Raw genomic sequence first — 22,999 nt, 5'->3', positions numbered from 1 at the left:
TCACCCTGCATGCTGGAGGTGCAGCAGCTTCTCCCGCGGGTGGGAGTGGCCTCGGCCTCTGGGGGTCCCTGGATGGACCGGCCGGGGCAGACCGAGGGGAGACCTTCCCCCTCCCAGCCTCTGCACCTGGAGAAGGGCAGCGCTGGTATCCACGCTGGGGGGCTGCTCAAAGCTGTCGTGGAAGGGAGCGCAGTGACGGGGGAAGGGGCCAGGTGCACCGGGACCGCTGTGCTCCGCCGCACAATACCGGGGCAGGCGGCCGGGACACCCCGTGGCGGCGCCCGGGGCTCCGTGTGCGGCGGAGCGAGCCCGGACCCCGACCCGGCGGGGAGGAGCGGCCTTTCCCGCCCGTCGCACGGAGCCAATGGAAGCGGCGGGTACGGCGTGGGCGGGAGCTGCCGGCGGCGGCGGGGCCGGGGCCGGGGCCAGGAGCGCGGGCGTAGCGGGGCCGGGCCGAGCCGAGCCGGAGCGTAGTGCGGGGCCGCGCTGCCTGGGTCGCCCTTTGTTGTTTCGGCCGCCGCCGAGCCCCTGGTCTACAGCAGCAGCGGGGCAGGCGGGCGGGATGTCCCTGGAGAACCTCCTCGGCATGGACGAGGGAGCGCTGCGGAAGCTGGTGAGTCCCTGCTGCGGTGGAACGGGGCAAAGCGAGCTGCCTGCAGCCTCTGCCCCCGTGTGACGGCTCCCGAGGCGCGGGTCGGTGTGTGCCCAGCAGTGCCCCGGCTCACCGTACCCCCCAGGGTCGAGGGGGTGGTGGCCATGCCAGGCGCGGGCAGAGAGAACGGCCGGGCTGGCTCCGGAGGCTGAGCGGTACCAGGGGGCCCTCTGCTATCCGCAGGTGGTGGAGCTGACGCTGCCCTACCCTGGGGGGCAAGCGGGGGCCACTGGCAAGGAGCTGCTGTAGTGCTGTGGGGGGTCTGGGCAGCAGCACCTGGAGGGGCTCCAGCTGGCCTGGGCCGGAGCTCTGGGCACGGGTGATCTCTGGCTCAAGCCCTTGTCTTGCCCCAGTGGCTCCAGAGTCTCCGGTTCACACTTAGCCCTTCGCTCGCACCCGCGATCTGGCTGTAATATCTGTCCGGTGGCTCCATCACCTTGGCCGGCGGCTCCCGCCTGAGGCGTTTCCTGCTGCCGGCTCTCTGCTCGCCGCTCTCAGCCATCTGGCCCCGCTCTCTGCTCCCGCGCTGCCCGCGGCTGGCTCTGTCCCGGGGCTGCTCCCCAGACTCGGTGCCCATGGACGGGTATCCCCTCTTGTGCAGCCGAGCCGCTTCCCTGCTCCGGGAGTGAGAGCCGGAGCCAAGTCCTGGCCTCACGGCTGCCGGGCTGGGTGTGCTGGTGGGGAATGAACCCCCGTGTCCCCCCAGAGGTGGGCTCTGGGTGCTGGGCTAACCCAGGGATGTTGTACCAGGAAGGCCTGCAAAGTGTTGCCCAGCTTTGTGAAGCCCTGCCAGCCCCGAGGCACCGTGGTTTTGGGGCTGGGGGTGTTCCGGGTGCCGCAGGGCTGAGCGCTGGGGATGGGGAGGGCAGGAAGCTGAGTCAGCCGGGAAGGCACGTCTACGGGAACAGGAAAGAGTCGGGGTACTGCGGCACTGGTGGGGAGCAGGAGCTCCACTAGACGTGGGCAAGGGGTCAGCACGAGACATCTGCCTCGGTGGACCCTCCTGATGCACCATCCTCAGCCGGCTCTGGGTGACAACACACAGACGTGCCCGTGGGTTTGTGGGTGGAGGAGCCTACTGCTCTCTGTGGGGTTACATGGAGATAACAGGGTGTCCTGGGGGTGTGGGGATGGGTGGTCTGAGTTTCCTCCTGTCCTACAAGTGCTCTGGCACTGCCGTGTCCCATATGAGGTCTTTGGACTGAGATGGAGTCCTGGGAGTAGTGATGGGATAGATGTAGGGTTTGTGGTGCAGCTGGATCTCCAGCCAGCCTGGGAAGGTAGAACCATGCAGGAAGTGCCACTTCTCCTGGGGCTTTGTCTTTGGACCGCTGAGGCTTTGTATTCCCAGAGCACCCTGCTCATGGCTTGGGTCTCCCTTTGTCTATGTGTTACCGGCTGGGGAAAGCCTGTTCCGAGCTGATGAGAGGCAGGGAAGGAATTATTTTTCTTTCTGGTTAAGTTTTGGCTCTGCTCATCTGGAAGAGGATTAGCCCATATAAGGGAAAACTGCCTCTCCCACTGCTTCCTCCCTGCTCCTCTGCTCTCCCCAGTCCTCCACTCTGAACTGCTTCTCCTCCTTTCTTCCAGCAAGTAAGACCTTGGCAGCAGCCTGTGACATCCCTGGGGGTTCTAAAAGAAGAAGTCTGGGGAACACAAGCAGGTTTCAGCAGCTTTCTCGCTGGGACTGTATGCTGATGGGGTTGGGACTCCAGACTCCATCCTGTAAGAAGCCACATAGTTCCCTCTCCAGCTGCCTACGGGTACCCCAGTCCTGGAAAGGCCAGTTGGGATGAATCTGTGGTGCAGCAGGAAGGTGACAAAAGGCTTGGATGAGCTTAGGGAGGGAATAAGGTGGGTACTGTGCAGCGTGGCCCTTAGCTGGGTGTCTGGAAGAGCAGGGGGTTGTGTGAGAGCTGTGCTGAACTCCCAGATGTGGTCTGCTGGCCCCAGGCTGGGGAATGCTTCCCTCTCCTGGCCCCTCCAGGCCTCAACCTGGTTAATTAGACTGGCAGAATGCAAATCCCTGTGCAGGAAAAGGCAGAGCAGACTTGAGCTAGGAATGTCAGGGTGGCGAGGTCCCCTTATATCCCATGGCCTTTGGGAAAGGAGTGTTGCATCTCTGCCATGTCCCCATCAGCCATCTCTCCTTCCTGCTTTCCTCTGCCTGGAAGGCAGCCATGCTCTCCATGGCTTCTCCCAAAGGTGACAGCAAAGCCTGGGGCTACTGGAGGTCCTTGATATGCCTGGCTTCTGTCCCTGGAGCAGTTTCCCTGTGTCTGGGACTCCGGCCTGCCAAGTGCTGTGTGTTCATCCACTCCAGAGAGCCAGATGGATACAGGGCTAATTACAGCTGTCCCAGAGGAACCGCCAGCCATGCCGGGGCGCTGAACACTCGCTGTGCTTGGGCATCATCAGGAAAGCAGCTCATGGGTGCCTTGCCAGCACCTTTTTCACAAAGCCACTTTGTATGTGTACTGAGGCAGGCATTTGCTCATAACCATTAATTTGCTGCCAGCTGGGCAGGGCTGGTGGGGCCCTGGCATGTGCTGATCCCTGGGCCAGCCCAGGGGTTGGGCCCCTTGGCCCCTGCCCACTCCCTGGCTCCAGCTGTGGTTTCAGGCACGCTCCCCCTCACCACTGGCCACTTATTTGCCTCATCCCAGCTCCCTGCTGACGTGGGCTTGAGACAAAGCTCTTTCTCCTGCCTTGCTGCTGTTTCTCCTGCTGGGAGAAGCCCTCAAGGACCCAGGTGCAGGTCAGGTCTCAGATGGAGTCCCCTGGGTAGGGCAGTCCCTGAAGTTGGCGGGTGGGTGTCATATGAATGCCAGGGTGTCCCCCACTCCAGGGTGCATGAGGCTGATGTCCTATCGTGTGCCTGCTTTCCCTGCACTCCTGACTCCTGCAGTTGCTGCCCTCCCCATTGCTCTGACCCGGCTGCCAGTGCTGAGCTGTGCATCACCAGCAGCCGCTCATTTAGGGAATGGCCAGGAGCTTGGCCTGCCAGGGTATGGTGGAGATGTGTTTTTCTGTCCTCCAGGCTTTTGCACAGCTGTGGGGGGAGCTCTGCTTCTGATGAGACCTCTGCCTCCAGCACCTTGTCTGGGGTGAGACCAGGCTCCATCGCTCCCACCCTGTGCTTGGCAAATCCAGGCTTCCTGGACAGCCAGGGTTGCTGCTGTCCCTGCTGGAACAGCTGTAAAAGGCCCTCTCCTGGTACCTTTGTCCTGGCAGCCAGTGTCCCCATCTGCAGCAGCATCCCTGGGGTGCAGACAGGTGCCCAGGGCTGGCAGGCCAGCCTAGTGCAGATTGGAACTGGAGTCCCATGTGGATGCAGGGGTTGGTTTCCTCCTTGACATCCCCTTGCCCTGGCAGTGCAGTGGCTTCTGCTCTTCCCAACTTCTTCCCTGCACATGTGCCACCAGAGGTGCCAACTCTGAATAAGAGCCTGGGGAAACCATTGCTCTGTCCAGGAGGCAGATACTGGTGCTGCTGTGGGATGGGATAATCAGCTGTATCGTGCTGGGAGGGGTGGCACTGCCAGCCAGTGCTGCAGGGGCTGCCAGGGTGGGAGGGAGCATCCCGGCTCCACGCAGCTGCCCCTGAGGGTGGGGGAACTTTTAGTGTTGGGCTGTCTGGGGGAAGCTGCTCTGGGGTCAACACTTCTGTCTGCCAAGCATCCTGTCAGGGTCTTCCCAGCTGGCAAAGGATAATGTTTCTGTCTGGACCCCAAGGCTGGCAGAGGCCGAAGGACCACAATTCTGGCTGCCACTAGGGTGGTATGTGGCAGCTCTGTGCCTGCTGGCTTCACTGAGCTGGAAATATCCTCCCTTGGTCTCCAAACCCTGAGCAGGGAGAGTGAAGGATGATGGCGTTGCTGGGGGGCTCTGTGCAGGGCAGTTTCTGCTTGCATGTGATGGTTTGGGGCCCTTGGTGCTGATCAGTCTGGCTGAGGGACCAACCCTGGACTCCTGCTGTGGCAGAACCTGAAGAGCCTGGATGGGTGGCCTAGCAGTGGCCCACAGGACCGGAAGGGAGGGAACTGATGCTCTTGTCCTCCGGTGCAGTCACTGCTGCTGCCGCTTCCAGCATGCTGGGCCTCGATGTTGACAGCAGCTGCTGTGGGTCATGAGGTTTATTTTTCACAAGCTCCATGGAAAATTGCCTCCTGGGTTCCCAGCACCAAGTTGATCTTGATGTCCCACAATGGGGTCATGCCTGCCCTGGCTTGGTTTTCCCTGTGGATCTGGCTGCCTTCTGCCCCCCTTCAATGTTGGGGTCCTGTGCATGGCCCCCTCAAAGCACTTGGGCTGATGGCAGGGATGGGTCTGTGGACCTGATCTGGAAGAAGGGAAGCAGCACTGGGTGCCTGTGCCAGGTTCTGATGGGAAACCTTGGGTGTGCTGAGGGGAACACTGTGAGATGTTAATGAGGGGGGTGAGGGCAGGGCAGGTTGGGGCTGTGCTTTCCGAACACAGAGGGTTGGACTTTGATTTGGGACAGATACTGCTCTGTAGTTTGGCTCTGAGAGCCACCTGCCATCCTCCAGTGCTGGGTGAGTGTGGGGAGGCCTACAAGGGGGAACCCCTCCTCATTGGGGTGGGAGAACTCAGGACTGGAGGCTCTCAGGCAGCCCCTTCTGTCCATAGCTGGTCCTATCACCCTGCCCCTGGGGGCTGAGCCTGCTCCCCATGGGGTCACGCAGTGCTGTGCATGGGCCCTGCTGGACAGACGGCCCCATTGTGCAGTGCCCGGGCATCCCACGGTGAGGGGGAGGCACCAGGGCCACGACGGGTGCTGAGCCCTGCCCGTCACACACAGCTGGAGGCAACGCTGGACCTGGCTGAACGGCGCCGCATCCGCTCGGCCATCAGGGAGCTGCAGCGGCAGGAGCTGGAGCGGGACGAGGAGGCGCTGGCATCCAAGCGCTTCCGCACAGAGCGCAGCAGCCACCGGCAGGAGGACAAGGAGAACTGGCCACGGTGAGTCCAGCCTGAGGCTGGGGTCACCCCCTGCCTCTGCCCCAGACAACAGATGCTTTGATGCCCAGCCCCACTGTGGCTTGGACAGATTTGGGTGAGTGGGAGGGTGGGAGGAGATCGGCACCAAGCAGCTTGGCGTGTGGCGGGGCCATTGCCTGAACTTTATGGCTGCCCACAAGGGAACTTTGGTCCTGAGCACCCACGGCATCTCCTGGCTGTCCTCCCTCACCCCCATCCAGATCCCGGCACCTGGAGGAGGAGCAGAAGGCAGCCCTGGCTGCCTTGTCCCAGCAGCTTGAAGCCATCACTGATGTGGAGGAGCTGACAAAACTGGTGAGTGACCGTATGATGGGGCAGACTATGTGCCAGGGTGACTTTGCTTCTCTCCTGGGTCTTTCTCTCTTGCAGCTGCGGGCAGCAGGTGAGTACGAGGAGCGCAAGCTGATCCGAGCTGCCATTCGCAAACTGCGGGCTGAGGAGATCGAAGGTGAGGCACTGTCCCCATGTCCCAGGGCAGCTACCCTGGAGAGCTCATGATGCGGGTGGCTCCTTCTTAAATGTTGCTTTGCTCCCATCCAGCTGCAACCTTGGCTGAGAACATGCGCAGCAGCCGGAGGGATGGCAGCGAGCCCCCTGCAGTGCCTGGGCATGCAAAAAGCAGCCAGAGGGATGATGCTGAAACGAAGGAGAGCCGTAGGGGTGATGCTGAGCTGCCAGCCCTGGATGGGAGCAGGGAGTCCTGTGATGAGGGCAGCTCCAAGCCTCTGGCTGCAGCCAGGAGTGGAGAGATCAGCCAGAAGAATGATTCAGAGCAGCTGGAATTGGCTGGGCCAGGGGAGAGCAGCCATGGAGGGTGTGTGGAGCAGTCCCCTGCACAGGAGCCCAAAGGCTCAGTGGTGAGTGTGTGGAGTGCTTCTGGAGGGTGGAGACAGCACCATTGGAGACTCCTCACCCCTCCCTCAGGCTCCTGTGCCAGCTTGCCTTGGGCACAGAGCCCTGGGCATGCTGGGCTTTCCCACCTGAGGGGTCTGGGACAGGTGGAGCTGGGGTCTCTGAGGATATGGAGGAAGCACTGTGCTGTGCCAGCATGGCCCCAGCAGGGGTGATCTCGGTGCTCAAACATGGGTGCCCCCTGGGACTTCTCCCTGAGGATGCAGCCTGGGTGTGGGTGCTGCAGGCAAGGGATCTGGTTGGTTCACCTCTCCCCTTGCAGCTCTGCAGGGTCAGTGCTCTGGGGGCAATGGTCACTTGTCCTGCCTTGATGCTGCAGCTGCTTGCATCAGTCCCCTTGCACAGGCAGAAACCTTGACCCTCCCATCCCTCTCCCCATGCTGGCTGTTCCCACTGGCCCTTGAGGGGCTGGGGCTTGCTCTTGAGTGGGGCTGATGTCCACCAGCCATGGTGGGGGTGCTCTGGCAGAGGAAAGGATGAGCTGGTGGGCAGGGCTGGAAGGAATGGGCTCAAGCTTGGCTTCCTGCACAGTGGTGGTCCACCCAGGGGACTGTGGCTCTGTGGTGGTAGGAGGTCCTTGTAGGGACACTATGCAGGGTTGCCCTTTAGGGGAGAGAGTGGGGAAAGGAGAAACAGTGATTAGCCAAGGAGTGAGGTGTGGGTCCTTGTGTCTGCTTCCATTCAGCCCAGATTTCACTGCCACCTGCCCTGGGGCTACACAGTGGGGACATGGCCCTGTGCCACCTTTCAGCACTGTCTGCTTTCCCCATCAGTGCTGGCACACTGCCCCCTGTTCTGCCCCTGCTGGGACATCTCCCAGGCAGCTGGTAGAGCTGCACCACTATGGCTGATTACTTCAAACCTGAGGACATTTCCCTTAAATGATGGACATAGTGGCACTTGGGTTCAGGTCCTGGTTTCCCCTGTCTGCCCTCTGGGTACAGAGCCTTCTCTGCATACCCCCACCCTGGAGCGAGCACCTAAAGCCTGTGGGATTCCTAGAGGTACTGGAACAGCCAGGACTGGCACCCTGTGCCCTGCCTGGTAACACCAGGACTCCCTAGCCCTGCTCAGATAATGTCAGGGATGCACGGGCTACCTATGTGTCCTTGCCACTCAGTTGTGAGTGTGTGGTCCTGAACCCAGAGCATCCCATTGTTTGCTGAGCAGAGCTGCTGGTATCACAGGCTGGGACAGTGTGATGCAAAACTGGGTGCTCCCTGCCTCATGGAGCCCTGAGACTCCTCCGCTGGGATACAAGAAAGGATGGGGGCACAAGTGAGGGGCTCTCCTTTCCTCCTACCTCCTGGCATCCATGTTGAACACAGGGAGCCACAGGGAGACCCAAGAGCCAACTCCTTCCTCCGTTGCCTTGTGCTTATCAGCCCCAAGCAGAGAAGTGCTGGGAACCCCAGGGGTATGCAGGGTTTTGGCATATCCCTAGCTGAGTGGCAGGGAAAGGATGGGGTGACCTGGTCAAGAGACCCTCTCACCCCTTGTTCTCCCCAGGCCCACCAGCAAGGCAACACAGTGGAGCAGGAACACATCCCAGCTGGAATGCAGGAGCTATGCAGTCGGCAGGTGGGAGACCTGCAGAAACCCAGTGCCCAGGGTGAGTCCCCTCGAATGTCACACCTGTGTGTGCCTGGGGCCACAGTGGTGCCAGGGACAGCTACAGGATGTATGGAGGATGGAGAGGGCAGCACAGCATCCCTCAAAGGAGATGGGGGCTGGGGCAGGGGAGCTGGGTGCCTGGTGGGGCCGTGGCAGCAGAGATGCTCTTTAGGCAGCCGTAGGCTTTCCCTGTGCCAACACTCTTCTCTCCCTGCAGCTGTGGTCTCAGGGACCCTTGTGCTTCTGGAGCTACAGCTGCCCTCAGAGCCTGGTGTGGAGCCCAAAGATGGTGGTGAGGAGGGGGAGAAGTGCCACTCATGCTCCTCAGGAACTGCCCAGCCTAAGGGGCAGCCCCGGGCAACCTGGAAGGCTGGGATCACAGGCAGCCCTGCTATCTCTCGAGAGCTCACTGTGGGGCAGAGCCACACACCAGACCAGCCTAGTTCTGGCAGCCAGGTACAGAACTGGCAGCACAGGTTGGGGCTGCCGCCTCCCACTTGGCTGCCAGTCCCGTGGGAAAGGCAGCTTGATGGAGGGGGGGTGAGCGTGGCCCCCCAGCTGACTGCTTTGCCCCTTTTCCCTCCCTGCAGCTCAGCACTAGGGTGTGTGGGCAGATGCCAGGGCTGTCTGGGAGGTGTGTGGAACTGGCAGCAGGTATGTGCATCCCTGTGAGGAGGGGGTGCAGGGCTATGACTCCCCAAAGCCTGGCAGTGCTGCTTTATGCCCCCTGCCCTGCGGAATGTGCACCCCTGGGGTGCAGGGAAGGGCCCAGCCCTGAGGACTCAAGCCTGCCAGGGCAGAGATTGGAGTGTGGGAGGTGGCCAGGCTCTCCCCAGCCGGTTGTCACCTGTCACCCTGCTGTGGGGTGGTGGTGCTGTCCCCCAACTGGGTGCCGGGAGAGCTGCGTGCCACCGGGCTGTTTACCAGGCCAGGCGGCAGCAGGGCCATGAAAGGGAATCGGTGCCTGCAGCAAACCCTGGCCTTTTGCATTCTTTGTCCCAATAAGGCTGGGAGCTGTGTGCTGGCTGGCCCCCCACCCCCCTGGGGCCATGCTTACTGGCCCAGCCAGGGCCCAGCACCCTATGGGTCTTCCCTGCAGCCTTGAGGGATCCTGGTGGCTAGCAGCTGCCCTTGTTCTGCTGCTGGGAGGCCTGTCCTTTGAGCTGTGATGGGAAGAAACTCAGAGGAAAAACCAGAAAGCAGTGCTCTGCCCCCAGGGACAGGGTTTCCGCTCAGAGCTGACCTTGCAGACAGAGGTCCCCTCCCTCCAACAAGCCCCAGGGGACCTCCGGCTGGTTCTTGGAGAGATGCACAGCCCTGGGGCAGTGAGAAGCATGCAGGACCCAATGCCCCTTGCCTCACCCGTGGATGACGCAAACCTGAGTGCAGAGCCCTGTCACTAGAGCATCAGTGTTTCTGTTCCCAGGCCAGAGTGCTGCCTGTTCAGTGCCTGCCAGTGTGCACCCTGGATGTTCCCTGGGTGTGGGCTGAGCCACTGAACCCCCTTGCCCTCTTCTCTAGAGGCGATGTGGGGCTCTGTCCCGCTATGCCAGGGCCTGGAGGGTTCAGGAGTGATCCTGATCTCATGGCACAGAGCCCAAGTACCACTCACTGCCCTGCTGGGGTACAGGTACCCTGATCTCTGCCTTTCCCTCCTCTGTGGCATGGTTTGGCACAGCGGGGCAGAGCCGTCTGCTGTGTTGCAGAGCTGCCTAAGAGTGCAGGTGGATTTTGGTATTACACCTGGGGGAGTGTGGGGTGACAGGGAGGGGGACCCCAAGGTGCTGTGCGGAGAAGGTGGGGATTGCAGCAGCACCATGGCTATACTTACCCTCTGTTCCTCTTGTCCTGTTCCTCCCATATGTGACCCATCCCTTCCCAAGTGGCAAGGCCCACTCAGGACACAGTGGGGACCCCAGCTCACCTGAACACTCACCGTTGGGAGCAAACATCCTCCTCCATGTGCCTGTCTGGCTCCACAGGTAAGGTCCCAGTGACAGCTGCCTCTGCTCTTTCTGCTTCCCAGTGGCTGGAGGTCTCTGGCAGAGCCTGTGGAGCTCTGGAAGCAGGACGTTGCTGGCTGAGCAGGACTGACTGCTGGATGCCCACCTTCTTTCTTGCCCCCTGCCCAGCACCCATCCTCTCCTCACGCTTGTGCACGAGCAGCCGGGCCCCTGCAGGAGCTTCGAAGGGCTGCAGTCAACCTGGGAGGGGCAGCAAGCACAGCATAGCGTCGGGAGGGGTTGCATGTGTGGTAGGGTCTGGTGGGCAACATGCATCGTTCAGGCATTGTAGGGGCTGCATGTGTGACAGGCCACTGGATCCTCGTGCACTGTGTGGGCACACTGGGGGCAGCATGCTGGGCAAGGCACCCCCGGGGCAGGGGCAGATATATTGTAAAGGGCCCTCCGGGGAGCTGCGTGCGTGGCGGGGCACCTTGGGGACTGCGTGCATCGTAAGGAGCCAGGGAGCGGGGTGCAGCATGCGTGGCGGGGACACCCGTAGGTGGCGGCAGCCCGGGTAACCCCCCGCGTCTCTCCCCGCAGAGCAGAGCCGTGCCGGGCCGCTGCCACGCGCTGCCTCGGTGCGGGAGCGAGCCCAGCGGTTCTCCCCGGCGGCGGCTGCGGACGGCCCGGCGGGGGTGGGCGGCACGGGGGGGCGGGCCGGGACCGCCCAGTGGCAGCGGGGGCCCCGCACTGCCCCGCCGGGGCCCGCTCAAAACGCGCGGGCCGGCGGCAGCGGAGGTGCAGAACAGCTCCCGGCCCCGGTCTCCGCCGGCCCCCGCCCTGCCGGCTCCCGCCCCGGTCCCGGTCCCGACGGCATGAAGACCTTCTTCACCATCGAGATCAAGGATGGGCGTGTGCAGCCCCTCACGCCACGTGTCGTGGCCACCCCCAGCAACCAGCGGGCAGGTGGGCACCGGGCAGGGAAGATGGGAAGCGTGGGCAGGGGTACAGGACCAGGGGACAAAACCGGGTTGTGCATCCATTGGGAGACTGGGTGGGGGAGATGGGCAGTGCAGACAGCAGGCACCTGTTGTGAGGATGGGGTGGGCTGGTTGGGCAGTGTGGCACCTGGTCACTGTAGAGATGAGGGGCACAAGTGATTCCATCACTCGTGGAAGTAGGACTAGGACCACTGGGCACCTGTCAGGGGGGTGGGCACCATGGGGGCAGCAGGTTGCCAGCAGGAAGGTATGAGCTGGCAGGGCTGCAAGCACCATGGGACAGTGTTCCCAACAGGGTGATGTGCATAGTCAGGCGGTGGAGCAAATGGGTGCCAGTGAGCAGTAAAGCAGTGACAAGGTGGTAGAAATCAGTGAGCATGTGGAAGTCAGCAGGCAGGTGGGCAGCAGTGGGCAGGTGGGTAGTGATAGGCCAGCCAGGCACTGATCAGACACAGCAGCAGCAGCATTTGTGTGCTGGAGGCTGAGCGTGGGCGCTGCCAGAAGAGCAGTGGCCAAGGGCAGGAGTGTGCCTGGCAGCCCTCGCCCTTTGGCAGGGATGCTCAGGCCATCTCAGTACTGGGAGGTCATCTGGCCCTGCAGTCTAAACCCGGGCCCACTGTTCTGCCACACTTGTGCCTGCAGTCCCTCCCCAACTTCCTGCCTTGTCACTGCAGCCTTGCCCCATCCTTTGCCTCGCATTCATGCTGTGACCCCACTGACCTGCTGGTCCAGGGGAGTCCACGCAGTCCTGGTCCATCCTATCCCCACTCCTGCTGTGTCTGATCCAGCCCTGCCCTTGATCCAGCCCTCCCTGCCTGCAGGCGTGGCTGGCTTGGGATGCTCCTGGGGCTGTCCCTCACCCCAGGGGGTCTTGGCTGCAGCTGTAGTGATGCAGAAAGTGCCCTTCCTTGGGGAGGGTGAGCCAGGGTGGTGAGGAGGGCGAGCCAAGGTGGTGAGGAGGGCCTGGTTTCCCCATCCTTGGCTGTCCACAGAGCCCTTCCCCTGTGCCAGAGATCAGCACCCACCACTGAGGCAGGATGTATGCAGCAGGCACCCTACCTGGAGCTGTTCCTTGGCATGGGGCTGAGCCTGCTAGGCTGGGGCAAGTCCTACATACCTCTTGTTTGCCTTGCAGAGGTGACCGTAGGGCTACGGAGTACCCCCATCCGTATCACCACTGTCCCCAAAAGCAGCAGCAGCAGCAGCATCTGCAGCATCAGCACTGTCAGCAGCAATGTCACCAAGGTGAGTGCCAGGAGGTGCTGTGTGCCATAGGGCTGCGTTCCACTTGGACATGGTTTGGGGTGGGGAGCAGTGACCAGGGCAAGTAGGTTCATGCTGACAGTGTCGTTTGGAACCTCTAGCTTATCATTTTGTATTTACAAAGAGGCTTTGGGGTCTGCACATGGACCCACAGCCCCAGCCATGTGAGTCCTCTGCACCCTTGACTGTGCTACTGTGTATGTAGATACTTGCGGGGTGGGTGGAGGTGGACTTGGGAGCCTTTTGTGGCTATTCTTCTGTCATAAATACCTTTTAGGGTGGGAAAAACCCATTGCTACCCACCCCTCTGTTTTTACTCCCAAGGATAGACCTTGGCTGTGGTGCTGCAGAGCCTGCCAGAGGAGTGAGGAGAGGGGGAATAAGTTGCTCTGAGAAGGTCTGTGACCTATTCTGGAGCCAGAGGCTGGGTTCTTGCCTCCTCCTGCTTTGTGCTTCAAAGTCAACAGCACAGTGGCAGCCTTAGGCTTCCTGGCTCAGGAGGGATTCTTAGGTGTGAATGGAAAAAAATTGAAAACTTCTGCTTGGTTTTGGGGGTCAGGTGTGACATGGTTGCCCAGGTGTGACATGGTGCTGGGGGCAGTGGGTCTGGGTGCACATAGAGACAGCCCTCCTTGTGCAGCCCTTTAAATGCTTTTATCTGCTCCTGGCCATCTAGGGTAATGAGAGGCGCTTGCTCACGCAGCCTTGGCAGGAGCCAGGATGTCAAGTGAAGTTCTGCTTCTCTTGTGGCTCTGCATGTGCCCAGCTGGTGTTGTGGACACGGTACTGCCGGTGGCCATAACATGGCTGAGGCACTCCAGCCCTGTCTTAGCCTTTGCCAGCATGAAGCAGGCAGTGCCTGCAGAGTGGCAGGACTACCCTGCAATGCTGCCTGCAGGAGCTGGCAGGTCCAGCTGTCCACGGGCAGCTTGCTGCCTGCAGAAATGTTCCTTCCCCACACTAATGCGCTTGGGCAGGCTTGGCTGGAGCAGCCCGTCAGCTCTCATTAAGGTATTAGCGATGCTGCCCGGTGGGGTGGGGGGCTTGGGACCCATTGGTTGCCTGGCAGGAGACACGGCCTCCAGGTATGCTCCCAGGAGGCAGGGAGGAGGAAGAGGCGACAGTGGTGCTGGCAGCCTTGCCAGGTAGGGCTTGGTTGGAGGGGCGAGTGGGTTGTGTGGATTTGGGACAGTGGCTGCTGTAATGTATTCTCCCAGTGATGGTGCTGCCTTTGGCCAGTGTGCAGGGATCTGCTCCCCCTGGGGCATTTGTCAGGCAGCGTGGCAGGATAGGGGGCCCCAAAAATCACCACTGATGACCAAGGCCCTCGCACTGGTGCCAACCTGTGGCTGGACATGCGTCAGTGTGTTGTGAGTGACGCCAGCCAGGAGCAGGAGGGTGCTCAGGCAAAAGGGTGTGTGGGTGTTCATCAGCCCTGGAGCTCATCCAGCACAGCAATGGTCTGGGGTTGACCCTGCATGGGGGGCTCTCCCCAACCACCATGCCCTGCAGCCCCTCAGGCTGCACTAAGGGCCCTAGCAGCAAGCCAGGGTGTGTGTGGGGGCACTCTGCAGCACCCCCCTCCCCCCACCAAACCACCTGGTCCCAGGGTTTGAAGTGCTGCCAAGTGACAGCGCCTGCCTCAGCACCCCTGTGCGGGACCCCCGGCCCCAGCGACAAGAATAGCCCGGCAGGCGCAGAGCCAGGCCCAGCCGGCCTCCAGCTGGGGGTGGTGCTCCCAGCGCCCCTATAAAGGGCAGGGGACAGCTGAGCGGGTCTTGCTGCAGCTCCTGCCAGCACTGACACTGCCACCATGCCGGGGGTCAGCCTGGAAGGGCTGGCGCAGGCCGGAGCGGCCGAGCTGGCAGAGCTACGGCGGGAGCTGGGGGCTTTCCGAGGGGTAGTAGAGGGGCAGCTGGAGCAAGCGCTGGGGCAGGTGCAGCCCCTGGTGCAGGCGCTGCGGGAGCTGCAGGAGGAGCACCTGGAGCTGCGGGCAGAGCTGGCACGCCTTGGCCGCCGCCTCGACCTGCTGGCACTGCAGCTGGAGCCCCCCGGGGAGGACCTCAGCACCCTCTTTCTGGAAGCACAGGACCCTTGCGCCCACTTTGAGGGCACTGAGGAGCCCAGCAGCCTCGTGGCCCATCCGCCCGCTTTCTCCAGCACACGCCAACAATCGACCCTACAACTCTCCCGGAGCAACAGTGGCGTGAGTGCCGGCAGCCCTGCCCTACGGCAGCGCCTGGCGAGGGGATGGGAGGGTGGCACCAGCCAGCAGGGCTCCAATGGCCCCGGGGCTATCTGGAGCGCCAAGGTGAAACCTCTGACACAAAATGAGACTGTGGATGCAGCGCAGGGGCAACACAGTGTCAGCAGTGTCTGCCACCATTTGGGCTTGCTGCTGTGGGGGGCAAACGCAGCCTGCCTGCTCTGCATTGCCAGAATGCCGGTCCTGCAGGCAGGGTGCAGACAGCTGTCTTGCTCCTTCCCACGCACAGCAGTGGCAGGGTGCAGGTGGTGGTGTGGGTGCACATGGCTGGTGTCCCCTTCTGCCAGCAGTTTTGCCACAGGCTGGGTGCTGGGCCGGGGCAGTGGGATGCAGGATGGGGCCAGGTGTGTAGCGGGGCAGTGCTGCCTGCTGCCTCCCCTGCCTATTCCGGGCCTGGCCCACTGCCGGCCACACATTGCTGGGGGGTTGTGCTGAAAGGGACTTGGCAACCTGGCTTTGCTCCGGTGGGGGCCAAGCTGGCCTAGATCCTGAGCAAGGGTGTGGGGGAGGCTCTTGATCTCCTGCACAAGCTCTTCTTTCTACTAAGCCCTTTTAATTCCCTGGAAATCCCTTGTGTTGCTAACAGCATGTACTTGCCTTGCCAGCACTTTGCCCACAGGTGGGCACCAGGCCCTGTCCAGCCTGGAGTGCCCAGGCAGCCCCTGCCTGCTGAAGGGCTCCAGCAGCCTCCAGTGATGATATCTGGGGACATTTTGGCAACCAGGCTGGGAGCAGTAAGAGACTGCTGGGCCCTCCCAAGGCAGGGGGTACCATGGGGGGCATGTTGTAGTCTCCTTCTCTGCCTTGGTTACTGTGGATGCCTGCAGCATCCCACCAGCTTATACTGCATGTGGCATGTCTTCTCCAGGGTCCCCGCTGCCTGTGGCACTGGGCAAGTATCAGGGCCATGGAGATCGTGGTCCCTGAGCAGCATGGTGAGGGGCAGGAGGGGCAGCAAGTTGGTGGGGACTCAGTCACATGGTGCTGTCCCTTTTAGATGGAGCCAGAAGTAGTGGAGAAACCCAAGGCACCAAGGCGGGTGGTGGAGCAGCCTCAGGCACCAAGGCTGGAGCCAGAGTTGCCCAATGGCATGGAGAAGGTCCAAGTAAGGGAGCTGGAGAGAAGGAGCAAGCTGAATGTTGAGGAGCTGAACAGGATCGAGGATGAGGATGTTCTGGATAAGATGGTACTTCCTCTGCTGCTGGGCTTCTGGGGAAGGCAAGGGGTGAAGCCAAGCTGGTGGCAGAGGGGTGATGCTGACCTCTACCTCCTCCTGCAGCTGGATCAGACAACAGACTTTGAGGAGCGGCGACTGATCCGAAATGCCATGCGGGAGCTCCGCCAGCGCAAGCGAGGTACTCTTGGGGACAGTGACCCCCCCAGAGGTCGGTAGTCTCATGGTGGCACTAGAGGCGGGTGCTGACCTAGGCCTGTCTGGCTGTGGTGAAGCAGACCTGCATGCTTGGTCTTCTTCTGCACCCGTGGTTGTGGATATTGTCCTTCCCATGAGGTGGTTCTGGACCAACAGCAACCACGGAACCCCTGGTGTGGCGAGGACCATGCCTACCACTCCAGCCTCTCCCTGCTGACACTGTCTCCCATCATGTTTGCAGACCAGAGGGAGAAGGAGCGGGACCAGCGACTGCAGGAGACAAGGAGCCAGGCAGTGGCAGGGAGGGCTGGCCATGCCACAGAGACCACCACTACGCAGAGCATGCAGTCGGCGGATGGCTCAGCACACAGCACCGTCACCAAGACTGAGCGGCTTGTCCAGTCAAGTATGGGCTGGGCCATGGGGGCACAGGGCTTGCATCAGCCCATCGGGAATCTTTGGAGGGACTTTACTACCATTCTACCACTGCCTCTTCTCTTTGCTGTGCTCACCACTAGGCCCCACTGGGAGCATGGCTATGGTTCAGGGCTGGTTTACTGCATCACCTCTGGCTCACCCAAAGCCTGCCTGGGGGTCTGTAAGGGCTCTGCTGTGGTGGTTTTCCACCCATCTCTTTGGGGAGGCAGGGGCTTTGTCTCCCCCTTGGGCCTGTTTCCTGTCCCCTACACCTCTGTTCTCCCTGTCCCTGGGTATCAAGCCGATAGTCACTTCAGAGGGCTGAGGGATGTTTCAGCTCCCTGCTCTGTGCCCTGGCCTCTTGGCTCTGCCTAGGGAGTACATGCCCTCTGTCCCCCCTCTGCCTGCCCTGGCTGTAGCTCTGCCACCTGGGACTTACCCTGTTTGCATGGATGTGGGGGTGGCTGTGGGTGCTGATGCCCCTTCCCTAGCTGATCCCTCATGTCCTTGCCCCCTGCAGGTGATGGCACCAAGACTTCCCGCACCACAACCATGGAGTCGAGTTACTCGAAGAGATCAGACAGTAGGAGCTTTTTCTGCCTTTTCCCTGCAGCATCTGGGCAACACCCCAGGGTCATTGCTGCCTCTGAGCCATCCCTGCCTTTGGTGAAGGCAGAGCCCCCACCTGCCTGGTGCCACTTTTCTCAGCTCCTTCCTAAGGCCTCTCTTTCTCTCTCTCTGCAGATGGCAACAGCACGTTTGTTCAAACCAAATCATCCTACAGCTCCTCATCCAAGAAGATGGGCAGGTGAGCAGTGGGGCCTCCCTGGGGCCAGCCCCAAGTGGTCCCAGTCATCTGTCTGCTTGTACAGAACCTCGCTGCCCAGCTTGAGGTGTCCCTGTGCAGGAATGTCCCCAAAACCCCTTGGTCCTTGGGGCATGCTTGCTTTTCCCTCTGTGGGCATAGAGACATGTCTGCCAGCTGGGGTAAACTACTACTGTCCCAGGGACATTGAGGTTTGCCACGCTCTGGGACTGGCAATCAGCTGAGGCCACCACATGCCTTCCCCAGGCTGTCTGTGGCCCTCTTAGCTTTGTCTGTCTCTCTCCCAGCATCTTCGACCGTGAAGATGAGAGTGCCTCCAGGCAGAGCAGCCTCGCTGCGCTGGAGCGGCGCCAGGCAGAGAAGAAGAAAGAGCTGATGAAAGCACAGAGCCTGCCCAAGACATCAGCCTCGCAGGCTCGCAGGGCCATGATGGAGAAGCTGCAGAAGGAGAGTGGGAGGTGAGGCCGGGCCAGGGGCAGGCTGGTTGGGGACCATGATCACCACGTGGATAACACCCTGTGCCTTCTGCCACAGCTTGTCAAACCCTTCAGCGGGGCGCCAAACCACCGTCCAGCGCTCCTCCAGCTTTGGTGTGCCCAATGCCAACAGCATCAAGCAGATGTTGCTGGACTGGTGCAGAGCCAAGACCCGGGGCTATGAGGTGAGTGCCATCTAATTTCCCTGTCCCCAGGGCCTGTCATTCTGCCCCTTGGTAACTCTCCTGCTCTCGCAGCATGTGGACATCCAGAACTTCTCATCCAGCTGGAGTGATGGCATGGCCTTCTGTGCCTTGGTCCACAACTTCTTCCCTGATGCGTTTGACTACAGCCAGCTGACACCCCAGAACCGCCGCCACAACTTTGAGGTGGCCTTCTCCTCTGCAGAGTATGTAGCTCTCGTGCCATCAAGTGGGCTTGGGGTGGCTTGGGGCAGCTCTCCCACACAGTGCCTGGGTGATGGGGAACACAACAGGGGAGATGACGCTGGAGGTGGGCACCCGTCAGCATCGGTCCCCTCATGTTATGGAACAAGGTTTGGACACCAGGGTGGGAAAGCAGTGGACAGAGCCACAAGAGGCCAGCGCGGTCTGGCATGGCGAGGATGGTCTTGGGGGCCTGGGCTTCCTGGGTGTGGGGCAGAGCACCCAAAGGCCACCCAGCTGCAGTCTGTACCTCCTATCCCAGGATGTCAAGTGTGGTGGCACAGCCCCTGGGGTGTGGGGTTTGTGTGTGCCAGGTGTCTCCTTTCACAGTCCTAGGGGCTCAAACACTGTTGCAGCTTCTCGAGTCTCTTCCCTTCCCCTTTTGCTTCTGGTTTTCCTGGGTGCTGAGAGATGGGAGCTCATCCAGCTGAAGGGCTGGCAGCCAGCCCCTCTCTCCTTCCTTCTGTCTCTCTCCCATGCACTCCCTTCCCCTCCAGCACCCTGCTCAGGGGCAGGGCTGGGTGACTGGGGGTGTCCCATTCCGACTGGTGCATTGGGCGGTGGTGTGAGCTGGGAGCTCTCATGAGCTCCCTTGGTGCTGCAGTGCTGTTCAGTGGAGCAAGAAGAGAGCCATGTGCCTGGCTCTTCGTGCTCCTGGTAATGGACTTTTTGCCTTAATTTGGAAACCGGTGCGTGGACTTGAGAGAGCCATCGATCGCTCCAGCCTGGAAGCCAGGTGGCCTCTCGTCCTTCCTCCTCCTCCTCCTCCAGCTCTTGTGAGCATCTTCTCCCAAGCTTCCTGCACCAGGGCTGTGCCACGTGGTTCCAAGTGGAGCTGGGCAGGATGGCTGGGCTTGCCCCACTTATCCTCCTAGCGGGTCTATATAGGGGCTATATAGAGCGCTGCTCCGCTCTGGAACCTGCTCCCCGACCACCCTGCACCAAAACACCTCACTTCTCCTCCTCTTCCTCCATCTGTCCTTCTCTCTGGACCTCACGCCTCTCCACGCCACTCACCTGCCCTCCCCATCCCTTGCTTGTGCTGCCCCAAATCTCACTGAATGGCCTTGGCGCAGCGGTGCCCAGAGCCCTCCTGCCCCTGCATCGCGCACCCTAGAGCATGTGAGAGCAGAGCAGCATCTGCTCTGGGGGGAGGGATGGGAACTGCACTGATCCATGTCTCTTGTTTTCTCTCTTCCTCCCCTCCCCGACTGGGCTGCGGTCACTGGCTTGCCCCTCTCTCCCCACCCCCAGGAAGCACGCGGACTGTCCGCAGTTGCTGGACGTGGAGGACATGGTCCGGATGCGCGAGCCAGATTGGAAGTGTGTGTACACATACATTCAGGAATTCTATCGCTGCCTGGTCCAGAAGGGGCTGGTAAAAACCAAAAAGTCGTAGGCCATTTTCACCCCTCCCGGGAGCGATGGTGAGAACCTTCCCCTCCAAATACGTGCCCGTGCTGCACCCTCACCACTTGGTTGTGGCAGCTGGGGAAGAAGAGGCTGGGGTATTCTGGTGGGCAAGGGGTGAGTCCTGGTGGTGTCAGCTGCCAGGGCCAACCTGTGGCCAGGAGAAGAGTAGAGGCAGTCAGCTGGCCTCTGTCCTAGAATAACACCCCTGGGGACTTGGAGAGGGGGAAACTGTGTCATGATGGGGGACTGTTGGCTTTCCAGCAGGAATAGAGCTGCTGCAGCTCTTCCCTCCACACTGGCTGAATGTGGAGGGGATTAGGTGCTGGGGATGTGACTTGCAGTGATCTACAGTAGCACAAGCCCAACCAGTGCTGCCTGAGTGTGGGTGCCCCCCCCACCCTGGGCTGCCCCAGCATCCCTGCTTGCACTCCCTGCTTGGGGATAGCTGCAGGCACTGCTGCGTGGCCAGGCGTGGGTGATGCCTTGTCTGTGAGGTGCTGACTGCTCATATATGGGCATGAGTGGGGAGCCTGGAAAGTGTGAGTCAAGGCTTGGGTCCTGCCGAGTCTTGCAGTGTTTGTGCCTGTCTTCAGGGGCATCCCAGCTGGCACTGGAGCCGCTGCTCCCCTGTGCTCCATGCGGCATCAGCACACCGGGTCCCAAACAATGGCTTTATAAGGGCAGAGCTGCTCTGTCTGCACTGCCATTGCTTTACCATCAGGCCCTGAGCTGCGGCTGACGGTGGTGAGGGGCCCCCAGAGCTCAGTGGGGGCTTTCCCAAAGCCCCAAGCACACTCCTCCATCCCTAGGGCACCCGAATCATGAGGTGGGGCAAGTTCTGGTCTGGCCATGGGCTCTGAGCTGAGCACGGGCTGCATTGACTCCAGCAGAGGCCCTGGAGGAGAGCTGGAGTGTTGGGACACAGGAGCAGAGCCCAGGGTCAGGTGGTTCTCCTTGGCCCTGCTTGGTCCCAGCTGGGTGTCACTTGGCTGTGCCAGTGTCAGCCCAGGGGTTAGGGTAGGCTGTGCTGGGGACTGAGGCAAGCAGTGGGGTTACTGCAGCTGAGTGGGGGGTGGAGAGGGCTTGGGGGGTGCTGTAGTGGGTGGCAGATTGGGGATTTAATCATCCTTGTGCTCAGAGCTGCAGTGCACCCTGCAGAGCCTCTGCCAGAGGGTGGCCCTGGGGCTGGAGCAGCCCAGCTGGCCATGGCATTAGCCAGGGCTACCAATTTGCTCCAAACAGCTCCCAGGTGCCTGTGGCTGTTTTGGCTGTCTGTTAGCAGCAGCAGCAGGTCGGGGGGGGGGGGGGGGAGAGGGGGGCCTCAGGCACCATCCGTCCCCCTGATGGGTGCTGGTGCCTGCCACACTAGCTGGCAGGGATAGTGACCCAGGGTGAGTGGCACCAGTGGCTGGGTTGATTCTGTGCACCCTTCCCCAGCACCCCCAGCAAAAAGGTGAGAGGACAGAGGCTGCCAGTTCCCCTTTGCCCTGTGGGGCTGTCATGGTGATACCCCAGCCGTGCTGGCAGCCTCTTCTAGATGGACTCCACCAGCTGCCCAGGGAGCCCCAGTCTGGGGAGAGGAATGGCATCCACAGCCCAGGGAGCTTGGTGGGTGATGTGGGCAGACTGAGGGCAGGGCTGACACCCCACTGAGGTGGCAGCAGCAGAGGCCATGAGTGTATGGGGACAGCCATGCTCTGCCAGGGCTCCCCTAAGCTGCCTGCCTGAGCACCCCAGTGTGACCTGGGCTGAGGGGTTGTATGCACAGACCAGTGCTGAGCTGCTTGAAGCTGGGCAGAGCCCAACTCCCCGGTGGGGCTGTGCCATGGCTGTGGCAGGTACTCCCCTGAGAGCTGGTCCAGGACAAGGGTGGGAACTGGGCAGACAGACTTGACGGAAGGCAGAAGCACAGGGCTTGAGCTGGAGTGATTGGCACCATGTGACCAGGACATCCTGACCTTCATTGGACCGGACAGTGACACTTGGGGTGGGGGGCACAGCACAGATGCCTGTGGGCATCCCTACAATGCACTGGTATTGGCTGAAGGAAGAAGAGGGTAGGCATGACCTGAGCAGGGGTGCCTGGCAGCACCAAGAGCTGGGGCAGAGTGCATCAGGGGGGCAAGACAGCTCCTGTGGTGGTAGCATACAGTGGTCCCCGTGCCAGGAGCAGCAGGACTGTGGGTATTGAGAGGAAGGCCGGAGCTGCACAAGGGATGAGGGCAGCAATGCCCAGCACCAGCGGGCCCTGCAGCAGGGCAGCCTGCCCAGGGCCGTGCTGAGGGCTGCATCTCCACAGGACGCTGGTGGACTGTGTGCCCCTGGTGGAGGTGGAAGACATGATGATCATGGGGAAGAAGCCAGACGCCAAGTGCGTCTTCACCTACGTGCAGTCCCTCTACAACCACCTGCGTCGTCACGAGTTGCGCATGCGACAGAAAGAGTGCTAGAGCCTGCCCTGCCTGCCCCCCTGCCACCCCCTGTCCTCAGGGCTGCTGGTGGGCAGGAGAGCTGCCTGCCCCAAGAGGGTTCTGGGGGGTCCTGCAGGACCAGCACTGGGGATGGGGGGGCTCTGATATTGGGGCACCCTGTGCCTCTGTCCTGCTGGAGCTCCCCTTGCCCTGGCCAGCTGCAGTCTGACCCCATGGGTGAGGCCAGGCAAGCACTTCTGGGGGTGCTCCCCAGCTTGGCTTGCCTGCCACGCTGCAGTGTGTTTAGTTATTTGTTCTCCAGTTGTTTTTCCCGTGGGCAGCACTCCTGTTGGTCAGTAGCCAAGCAGGGAGGTGCAGTGCAGCCCAGGTCACAGTCGTGCCCCAGCAGCGTGCCCGTGAGTGGCTCCCCTTTGCCCTCTGTGAGAAAGCTCCTCTGCCCACTGCAGGCCCTGCTTGGTGCCACCTCCCTGGGGACGGCTCCACGGCCCCGTGCTGGCATCTTGCTTTCCACCGCACACATGCACCCTGGGGCACTTCAACCGGGGGGGGCTGCAGCCCTGTGTGTGGGGTCAGGTGGGGCAGTGATGGGTCCCAGGGGAGCAAGGGGACCAAGGAGGGAGCCAGGACAGCAGCCCCCACTCTCCTCCCCCGCCCAACTCAGGGCACCACGTGCTCAGCGCTGCTCACCCCTCTGTCACCGTCTCTACACCCGTGTTGACACGTGTATCAACACCAGCCAGACAATAAAGGTTTATTCTACAGGGTGGTGACATGTCTGCCTTGGGTCCTTCCCCACTGCACTCCTTCATGCCACCAGTGCAGCAGGAGATGTAGCACCTGGGAGGAGGGCTGGTAGCCCTGCCTGCTGCAAGCCCACTCTCCACCCTCATCAGGGTGAGATGTGGGGTGCTGCTCCTCCTACTCAGGGGTGATGCCCAGAGC

General features: G+C 61.5%; 1 protein-coding gene across 4 annotated transcripts; it reads left to right on the top strand.

Moving 5' to 3' along the window:
* The first annotated feature begins 416 nt into the window (after positions 1 to 416).
* Positions 417 to 22,829, top strand: SMTN (smoothelin). 4 transcript variants are annotated; one of them, XM_071763691.1, is made up of 22 exons: positions 420 to 613; positions 5,474 to 5,634; positions 5,874 to 5,967; positions 6,043 to 6,121; positions 6,214 to 6,530; positions 8,095 to 8,197; positions 8,417 to 8,655; positions 8,790 to 8,853; positions 10,083 to 10,181; positions 10,746 to 11,111; positions 12,282 to 12,391; positions 14,499 to 14,615; positions 15,673 to 15,861; positions 15,955 to 16,030; positions 16,289 to 16,453; positions 16,985 to 17,047; positions 17,209 to 17,272; positions 17,578 to 17,748; positions 17,825 to 17,951; positions 18,024 to 18,175; positions 19,467 to 19,639; positions 21,925 to 22,066. In XM_071763691.1, the coding sequence occupies exons 1-21, from the start codon at positions 563 to 565 to the stop codon at positions 19,609 to 19,611; spliced, it is 2,952 nt and encodes a 983-aa protein (XP_071619792.1). In that variant the 5' UTR covers positions 420 to 562; the 3' UTR covers positions 19,612 to 19,639; positions 21,925 to 22,066. The 4 variants fall into 4 exon arrangements, with proteins under 4 accessions (XP_071619790.1, XP_071619793.1, XP_071619792.1 ...); XM_071763690.1 differs by lacking the exon at positions 19,467 to 19,639 and having other exon boundaries at positions 21,925 to 22,218; XM_071763689.1 differs by lacking the exons at positions 16,289 to 16,453; positions 16,985 to 17,047; positions 17,209 to 17,272; ... (2 more) ...; positions 18,024 to 18,175; positions 19,467 to 19,639 and having other exon boundaries at positions 417 to 613; positions 21,863 to 22,829.
* Positions 22,830 to 22,999: the final 170 nt, after the last annotated feature.

Source organism: Heliangelus exortis, chromosome 19 (genome assembly GCF_036169615.1).
Source record: "Heliangelus exortis chromosome 19, bHelExo1.hap1, whole genome shotgun sequence".
NCBI lineage: Eukaryota > Metazoa > Chordata > Aves > Apodiformes > Trochilidae > Heliangelus > Heliangelus exortis.
This window is presented reverse-complemented; position numbering and strand designations above follow the sequence as displayed.